Source organism: Leptosomus discolor, chromosome 7 (genome assembly GCF_034619465.1).
Source record: "Leptosomus discolor isolate bLepDis1 chromosome 7, bLepDis1.hap2, whole genome shotgun sequence".
In the NCBI taxonomy this organism is placed as follows: Eukaryota; Metazoa; Chordata; class Aves; order Leptosomiformes; family Leptosomidae; genus Leptosomus; species Leptosomus discolor.
Genome location: NC_141397.1, coordinates 43,390,214 through 43,400,063, shown reverse-complemented (window position 1 = coordinate 43,400,063; position 9,850 = coordinate 43,390,214). Strand labels below are relative to the sequence as shown.

The 9,850-nt window shown below is 41.8% G+C and overlaps 1 protein-coding gene across 1 annotated transcript; it reads right to left on the bottom strand.

The window, feature by feature from the left end:
• Positions 1-75: 75 nt before the first annotated feature.
• On the bottom strand, positions 76-6,475 carry MRPS22 (mitochondrial ribosomal protein S22). Its single transcript, XM_086468000.1, has 8 exons — positions 6,373-6,475; positions 5,927-6,084; positions 4,474-4,638; positions 3,135-3,278; positions 2,575-2,658; positions 1,844-1,989; positions 520-628; positions 76-251 (listed from the first exon to the last, which is right to left on the bottom strand). The coding sequence occupies exons 1-8, from the start codon at positions 6,473-6,475 to the stop codon at positions 159-161; spliced, it is 1,002 nt and encodes a 333-aa protein (XP_086324126.1). The 3' UTR covers positions 76-158.
• Between the last annotated feature and the right edge of the window lie 3,375 nt (positions 6,476-9,850).

Below are 9,850 nucleotides of genomic sequence, written 5' to 3'. Positions count from 1 at the left end.
TGCAGAACTTCTCAAGAGAGCAAGCTGCTGCAGTGATTCTTAAATATTTTAGGAAAACATTTCCTAGGACCCTCACTTGTTTCAAGTATTTATTGTGGAGTCCGGTACAGAGAATGTTTATAAACAGAGTTAAAACACACAATGAACTAAGGTTGATTTCATGAAGCTGTAAAAGTAGCCATTGCTTCTTCGTAAGCTTGGAGGGCCAGTTGTATATAGCCTTCTTTCTGTGATTCAGTTTTCACAAAGACCTGCAAACATGGCAGGAGAGAGATTAATGTACAACTAAGAGCACAGTTGCATAATGAGATTTCATCATTCCAGTGTTAGATCAGCCAGCTACAACTGAAATCCTGGTGCAGCTATCTATAGTTTAAAAAAAAAAAAACAAACACACAAAACCTGGTGTGCAACAGTTCTGGTTAACTCTCTGCTGAAAGTACAGAGAAAATTAGACTACTAAATAGTCTTCTACTGTTTAAAAGCTTTCTCTTCTGTAGTTAAAGTAGAAAAGCATACCTTGATCAGATCAACTCCTTGAAGTTTGCCTTCTTTCGCTTCTTTTGCCGATTGACATTCAGGATGAAGCATATGATACAGTGTAATTAAGCTTGTAACATCATCCAGCCTAAACAAAAAAAGGCCATTTAGAGCAATTGCTTTCTCTTCGGAGTATTCAGAGAAAGTGTACTTTGTGGTGTACTTTGCACACCACTGGCTTTCATAAACTTCTGCTTTCATTGAGCATACAGTCATTAGAATATACGGCTAAACAGGCATCCCCTCATCCCTTGCAATGGCAACCCTTCCCTGAGAAGGAAAACCAGGAGCACCTGAACATCAAGGTGCAGCAGGTAAGGTACATAAACTTATCCCTACTGCAGTTTAAGCCTGATGGACTGCTTGGCAGTAATAAAGCTGAAATCTCTCTGTAAATACAATTAATTTCCCAATAACAAGTATTTAGCAGAACAACCCTGACAAAGAGAAGCTTTCTAACACTGACTGCCATAACCAGCATGTTTTACAGAAGCAGTAGTAGCAATCTTGTGACACCTGGCCCTCAGCTGAATTTAAACCTGGAACAGGTGTGTTAGATGAACATAAGCATAAGCCAAAAGTGGGTAGGTGGCAGGTAAAGATGCTCCAAACTCTAGTAATTTAAATTGTCTAGATATTTGAATTTTCCTTTTAAGAATTTGATGCCAGAACTGGAACATCCCTGTATTTCTCCATATCCTCAGGTTTAAACTGGCCACCTGTAAGCAAGATCTGACCACCTGTTGGAAGTCTGGAACTTCAACAGTAGGAAACAAATGCCACCATCACTGCAACTTGGAGTTCTAATTGTACTAACTTCTAGCTCATTTTGAACCATTAAATATTGTTTACTTCAGGGAGTTTTGGATAAGTTTAGCAGCATATCTTAGAGAAATCCACCCGTTTAAAATGAAAGTGCATCTATCTGTTCCTAAGCTACTTAAGAATTGCTCTAAAACCCCAGAGTGTGTCAATCTTAAAAGCCAAAACTGAGCTCAGTAATTGTAAGGCGTTAAGATCAGTAGTGCCCAGAGCGGGAAGTCTACTGACAATCAGATGGGAAACAAAAACCCAGCAACTACAAAAGGCTAATTTCTGAAGAAACCTACTTTAATACCCTGCCACTTCATGGACTGCCATTTGTGCTTCCATTTAGCACCTAGTTACAGCTAGCCTAAAATTTCACACAAACGAAAACTTCTATAGATATTACAGAAATACTGATTTTATTTTCAAACAATGGTACTTATTGTTTTCTGTTTGCTTAGATAAGCAGAATTAATAAGTGACAAACACCACTTACAGGTCTCTCTGGATCATATCTATTAGTAAGCCATCTGTCGTCTTTCTGTTTACTAGATACCATACCATTCCTCCAAAGTGTCTTGTTGAACGGAGCAGATCATATTTGGCATGTTTCTCAATGTCATCATATGTCCGATGATGAACCTATACCCAGAAAAGGTTTCAGTTTCATTAGCGTAACTGGAGCTTGATGACAGTTTCTCCCCTTTACCTCTCACTTCAGAGTTTTTTTTTATCTGTGTTCAGAGCTCCCTAAAGTGCAGGAGTAGGCTACAGGCTGAACCATGCTACCTTAAAGCTCTGTACATGTTGTAATTCAAGGTAACGCTGGAATAACCCAGTATTTAGGCACAGACATCTTTACGTTAAGAGAGCACTAAATATTAGCTATGTACTGAAAATCTGGGGAGGGACATAACTTCTGAACCCTTATTTCTCTGCTGTCAAGTTGTAATTATTTTTCAGGAGAAAAATGCTAGAGCAGAGGTGAAATTTTACTTTGAAGAAAAGATACTTGAAAAAAATGCCTAACAGAAGTCACATTCTCAGTGATTTGGGATATTATTACAGCTTAAAGAGAAGTAAACACTTTAAAGGCAAGTGTAGACTAACATATTCAACAGCAACTACAGTTGCTATATTTAATTTAATACTTACGTTTACAAAACAAACCCTAAGTTTCTTCTACTAATACTATATTTTTACTAGAAAAATGAAAAGTGAACTCACTCTGATATAGTCAGGTGAATCTGGCTCAAACTGAGCAATGCACATGTTAAGGATATCCTCATGACGGTCTTGCTGAAACATGGTCTAAAACAACAGTTAAATTTCAGGAATAGATTCTGTACCACACCATTCCAACTCCCCAAAACCAAAACAGCAGCCACAACGCCTCTGTTCTGAGCAACACTTACAGTCAGTATCCCCTTAATCACAAGACAAAAAGTGCAGTAACTGCTGTTAATACAGTGTCTGTTGATTTTTGGTTTTGAAACACTAGATCACAGATTAAGCATACAGTTTCCTCAAGACATAAGGTACATAGATTTCTAGTACAACAGAATACTTACACCTACCCAGGACTTACAATAAAGTTTCAGATTAGGGCCAGGTAAGTATTTTAACTAAGTTACAATGATAAGCAATTGTTCAAAACTGAATTCAAGCAGTTTAAAACACACAACCAGACTGGCTTTTGGAGAGCTACTCTGTCCAAAGAGCACCGTTTCACTATCAGAGCACAATTATGTAAAAATTACCAGTTTTCAAATCCAGGAAGATCTTACCACAAGGTGTTCATCCTTGAATAACACTGGGGGAATAACTCTGCGCCCTTCTTTTGGGAAGAATATCTGTATCATTCTGTCTCGTTCTTCCCAGGTTGCTTTGCGTAATATGCCATTTGGTTCTCTAACTACAATGAAACGTTCCTGAAAAGAAGGTAAAGAAAGACCATTGTCTCCCAAAGTCTGCTCTCTTCGTAGCCAGAACTGTTGTTAAAAAAGATCCTTATTTGGCAAAGTCCTTCTATAACTAAACACACGCTAATAATACCAGTTTCTAATTGATTGTTGCTATGTGCTAGATTCACCATTTCCCCCTTGGAACCTGATAATTAAGTGCTACATTTGCACCTTAATCTTACTGTATGACATAACTGTGCATGTGCCTACACTAAAAGCTACAGCTCTGTGACATTTAGAAAGGTAACTAATACCCTGAGAAAGGAGTTAGCATTGCTGCTGGCCTGATCCTATGCATTTATTAACGCATACTAAATTCAGAATGCAAGTGTCTTCTACTTTAACTTTGTTTCAGACGTAGGCACTAGAATCAAGTAATGGCAAGCACAAAACAAAAAAAGCCACAAACAAAGCCATATAGTTGGATCTGTTCACAAGCACATTTGACTTAGGGTGGCATACAGGGAAGTTTGTTGGGCTGAGGAAGTTTTCAGTACACTGAGTACTTCAGTTCCTGGAGACAGCTCTCAGATGCAGTAATAGATGGAAGACTTGGCAGTTCATTTCACAAGATCACGACTATATGCATGCTTGAACCATGGAGAATTCTTGGACTCATAGCAATTTGTTAAGAATTTTTCCAGCCTCTTACTACTGCTACTTAAGACAACCTAGACGTTTCCACAAAAAAAAAAAAAAAAATCTTTATCCCTATACTCCACAGTTCTATTTGAGGACTGTTTCTTCACAGCTTTCCCCTGAATTCATTTGGCACTTACTCAGCTTTCCATTAGATCTTGCAACTATGAAGTAGCTCCACCTTTTGGTCTACACACAGTACTAAGTAATCCAATTCCAGAGAAAGCTTCTAGGAAGTATGGAAGAACTCAGAACTCCTCACACATCACAAGCATCTGCTTTTAAAACAATCACCTTCCTATCCCACAGCTTCCTGCCCCCATGCCTGCTCCTGAGCACTGGAATGTAATTTATTATTATCAGTCAGAAACAAACATTTGGAAATGTATGTATTTGTACTGCCTTGTACCAGACTGAATTTACAACTCCTCAGCCTGTTTGCAAACTGCTATAATTACATTTTATTAAAAACTAAAGCTTATTTTGAAAAGCTCTTAAAATAAATTAATACATTGTTACTTACACGATGTGGGACCGAATAAGTCAAATCTGTAAACACGTATTTTGTAGTTTCAGTTCCTTCAAGGAATTTGTCTTCTGCTAAGACATCATCAATTTGCTCTCGTTCATTCAAAACAGGAGGCATGATTAGTTTTTCTTTAGCTTCCTCAATGGCTTTTCTGGTAGCCTTGAAAAAAAAAAAAAAAAAAAAAAAAGTTTAACGATTAAAAAAATCATCCTATTGGAAAGCTAACATACAATTTGGGGACAAGTATTTTCGTTTAGAGAGAAAATTTTAAAATCTTTTTTTTTTTTCTTCTGCAGTTGAGAAGTGAGATGCTAATTCAGCCTCCAGGTAGATGAATTGCATGTGAACAATATATCGCTACTGCAACCTGGGCAAATTGCCAGTTTCAAAACTAAAATCTACATATACTACTACAAACACCGAGTTTATTTCAGGTATTTTTCCACAGCAAATTTCCCCCAAAGCATAAACAACAATCAACAGTTTATATATAGCTGTGTTTGTGGTCACAGAAGAACTGGCTTAAGTCAGGCCCCTTTGCCATCCTGGACCATCGTCAGATAATAGGAGAAAAAAAAGAAGTCAAAGGCATCTCAGGGCTATAATTTAAATAGCAAATAAAGACATTTAACACAACTAGTAAACATAAGGAAAGGTGATAATAAAGGAAACTTGTCACTCAAGAAAAAAAGCATCAAATTTCCTTCCATATTCCACACAAATCGAGAGAAATTGGCTAAATAAAACTGACTATTTGAAGTGAAGAAACAGTAATTTGTACTCTGCACTGATGAGGCCACACCTCGAATCCTGCGTGCAGTTTTTGGGCCCATCACTGCAAGAAGGACATTGAGGTGCTGGAGCGTGTCCAAAGAAGGGCAACGAAGGTGGTGAAGGGTCTAGAGAACAGGTCTTGTGAGGAGCGGCTGAGGGAACTGGGGTCGTTTAGCCTGGAGAAAAGGAGGCTGAGGGGAGACCTTATCGCTCTCTACAGCTACCTGAGAGGAGGTTGTAGTGAGGTGGGGGTCAGTCTCCCAGGTAACTAATGACAGAAGAAAAGGAAACGGCCTCAAGTTGTGCCAGGGGAGGTTTAGATAGGACATTGGGAAAAATTTCTTTACTGAAAGAGTGGGCAAACATTGGAACAGGCTGCCCAGGGAAGTGGTGGAGTCACTGTCCCTGGAGGTATCTAAAGATGTGTAGATGTGGCACTCTGGGACATGTTTTAGTGGGTATGGTGGTATTAGGTCAATGGTTGGACTTTACAATCTCAGAGGTCTGTTCCAACCTAATGATTCTGTGATTCTGAGTTTTAGGAAGTGACCTGAAACAAAAGAAAGAAACCAAAATGTTTTCAACGGCAGCATTAACAAAAGCAGAAATACGGGCAGTTACAGTCTTTTTGCTAAACCCAAAACTCATTTCAAACCGAAGCAGAGCAGCCTACCTCTTCCAGCTGAGCTTCTGTCATCAGCTTGTACTTAGGCGGTTTAAGCTCCGCTTTCACCGGCCTAAAAACCTTCTGTAGGTTGAGCCCAGTCATCTTGTAGAGCAGGCTTTGAACCCCTTCATCCGCGAAGGAAGGCTTGCCGGCCGCGTTCCCCTCTGCGGGAGGATGTCACACGCTGCTACGCCGCTGCCGGGGACGACGCCGCCTGCGCGGGGCGAGGGGAGGGCGGCGGGGGCGCGGAGTCGGCCGCGGTGGCGCCACACGCTCTCCTCCCGCCAAGGCCCCACGGCAGCCGCCCCTCGCGCCGGTACACCCACCCCGTCCCGCTTCCCTCCCCCGGGACTGCGGGCGCCCACCGCGAAGGGCGCGGGCGGCCAAAGAGGCGGTCGCAGCCCCTGAGCCGACGCCGGGCGGGGACCCGCTCCGCGCCCCCGCTCACGTACCTCCCGCGGCCTGCCCGAGCGCGCGACAGCCCCACAGCGTTCGCGCCACGCGCCACAGCCGCACGGGCACCGCCGCAGAGCCCCACGCCCTGAGCGCCACCATCTTACACACGCCGATTCCCTCCCCGCCGACGCGCGCACGCGCCGGATAGCCCTCCGAGGCACGCCGGGAAATGGAGTCTCCCGCCGTCTCAGCGAGCGGACAGAGTGCTGCGCGGGCGGTGTGCTCGCCTCGGTCGAGAAGGAGCGTGTTCCCCTGGGCCTTTTCCCCGAGGGAAAAGGCAAGGACCCTCTCCCAGTGCGTTTGTATATTATGTGTGTTTTAATAAACGCTGCTGAGGCGGAGGTGAGGGCCAGAACCCGCTCTGCTGCTCCTGCCAGAGCAAGGACAGCGCCGACGGCGGGAGCGGGAGCAGGGCGGGAAGGCGGGAGGGAGGCGGCGGGAGCACGGCGGGCCGTCGGCTCCCTCAGCCGGGAAGGGGGCGGAGCAGGCCTCCAGGCTGGGAGGTTTCCTTGCTTAGTGGGGAGGCACAGTCGTAGGAAACAAGAGGAACTGAGGCCGCCGTGCGTACTGCCGCGGCTAAACCACCGGTACGCTGCCGCTGCTCGGAGGTGGGGCAGGGTGCGCGGCGGCGGGGGGGTGCACCTAACCAGCAGCTGCCTGGTCTGATGCCCCTCGATCGCTCAGCCGTCAGGGTAGGCAGCTATCTGCCCTGCTTCTTGGGCAGCCTGCCTGAGAGGGAGAAATGCTATGGTAATTTGTACAAAATTAAAAACCTCATGTGGCTTTGCGTGGTGACTGAAAGGACCACCTTGTTAGGTGGTAAATTTTCTGTCTGGCCCATAATTTGGGGGAACTCCAAAGGACATAGCAAGTATTCATGCCTGAAAGTACTACCTGAGGAGTCCCTGTCCCTGTACAGTGCACCGGCTTCCTCGGTCTGGTAACAGCTGCAGTGATGAGTTTAGTCCTCTCATGTTCAGGGAACGTGAACATTTTTGTAAAGGAGGGAAAATAAATTACTGTATTCAAGCACAAAACCAAAATTAAATAGTATATCCAATAGATACAGGAGATTAGATCTAATAGCTGATGAGAGGGGGTATGCAGTTGAAACAGGCATGTTATTTCATTAAAACAATAACTGACTTGTCTATTTCAAGGGATTGAAAGTTTATTATTACTTGAAGTTTATTTTCTCTAGCTGGTGTGCATCACCTATTATGAATTTCGGTCTTACAGACTGGTTAGGGGTGTGTGACACTGAAAGAAAATCTATTATCAGCAGACAAATCTCTGTACAGGGGCCCTGAGTGCTTCAAATTTTAAAATGTTCAAAACCATACATTGATGCAAGCTGGCTGATGACTTCCTGTCAAAACAGGAAATACTTTGTTTCCAGGAGGGAAGATATGGAAACACAAGCGAAGTGCTTAAATTCTGTAGATTTCCAATTGGTTTCAAGCTTAGTGGGTTGTTCATTGCTTTGCCAAATCAAAGTCTGAATTATCTTACTTTTGAAAATGGAGACTGAACTCTTGGAGAAAAGGAAGACGTTATAGCATATATTGATTTTCAATTGAATGAAGTTAAGCATCAGCTGAAAAATATATTTGTTTCTAATAATAAATCTATATTGTGCTGGACAGTATTCCTATTTTCCTCAACATTATTCAGTATCCAAACATATGTGCTGGGTTGAATTTTGTATTCAAGCTTTTCAACATCCTGCCCTTCTCATTGTCAGAAAGGTTGCAGGAGGGCATATTCTCCTCGTATTTGTATTGGTACAATTAAGTTGAAATCACTGAGAATTGAAGGGTGCAAATGAACTCTTAATATTATTTTTAATGTAATTTTCTGCATAATTTATTTAAGTAATGCTAAGAAAATGAAAAGTAATTTTGAGGAAATGGAGAAGATGATGTTTTTCAAGTCTTGCTTGGAAGACCTCTGGAGTAAGAGCTATACCCTATAAGGGAATTGGGAGGTTATTTGGCGACTTGCCTAAAAGCCACTTCAAACCTGTTCATGAGTTTGGATGGGAAGCCAACGTCCATTTTAATTCACAGAAGTGCTTAGAAAAACAACAGAATTTATTGAGCTGTATCCAGGAGAGGTTAAATTCACATTCATTCTGTACTGGAGTAGTAACAGCTGCTGTGAGGATTAGCCTTTTGGCTGGTGGGATGAAAGGAAATATTAACTATACTGTAGATGGAAGTATAGCAGGTTAACAAAATTTATAAAATAATAACAATTTATATTGGATATGTTGATGGTATTTTATTTATGGTTTCTATTTGTACCGAAGCAACAGTTTTAACTAGGATGTTTTATATTGGTATGCTTAAAAATACAACACCAGCTTGAAGAATCAGTGGTCTAAAAATTGATAATGAATTAAAGAATCTTTCTTAGCATTTGTTACTATTTTGAAAGTATCCCAGGACAGTTGCTGTTGGAAAATTACAACCATCTGATGATGGGTGGATGTCCCCTGTGAAACATATTGGTGGTCTAAGTCTGGATTCTGTTGGAAAAGTGTCAATACAAAATCACCTCCACAGTTGGCATTAATTTCCTTTTTGTTGGTAGTTTCAGGAGAGCAAAAGGATCAGATGGCTGCTTAGAGTGAACCAGTTTGGTTACACCTCAGGGAAAGAGAAGACAAATGGGGAGCTTAGGAGCCTGCATTGTTGCTTTGCCTATTTAATTGATAAAATAAAGTGCTGTAGTTTATCAGTCTTTCTGTGTAATAAATATGTCAAATTAGTAGTAAGAAGTTATTAGGAAGGAAGAATTCTTTCTTGGAAAAAATACCTTTTGTATTTTTCACTGTAAGGTTTGGTAACGGTGCATCCAGCCGCTCTAAGAAGAAACAGAGTGAACCCAGTCAGGCTGTGTACACATCCACAGCTTACGACATGACCTTTTTAAAATTAATGGTTGGTCCTCTTGTTCCTGATAAGAAAGAATCTGGCAATCCTGTGGAACATTTTTCTGAGGGACACAATGGACCAGGTTGGAAGCTTTTTACTAAACCTGCATGGATTAGTCTGAAGAGAAATTATTTTTCACAGAGAAGGCAGAGAGTGCTGAAGTGAGAGAGGTGACACAAACCTTATAATATGATCCAACTAGTCTTTAAAGAAATGGTATATTACATGTGGTTGGTTTTGTTTCCCCATGTACATAGATGGAGTGGGATATTCTTTTGATAAATGGGTGGTCATTTGTAATATGATTGTTTGTTGTCAGGCATATTACCTGCAAGCATCTTATTTGCCAGTTTCTTCTGTTTATGAGAAAGAGTATTATTTTCTCTGGAATTGACTTTTATGGGCTGTAGCCATGGATTTGCATTGCTATCCAGAGCCCTGGGTAGCTATTTTGATGGTGGTGGTGATGATGATGATGATGCATGAGCCTTATGAGCCTTTGCAAATACATCAGAGTGGCTATTTCTATCTTACA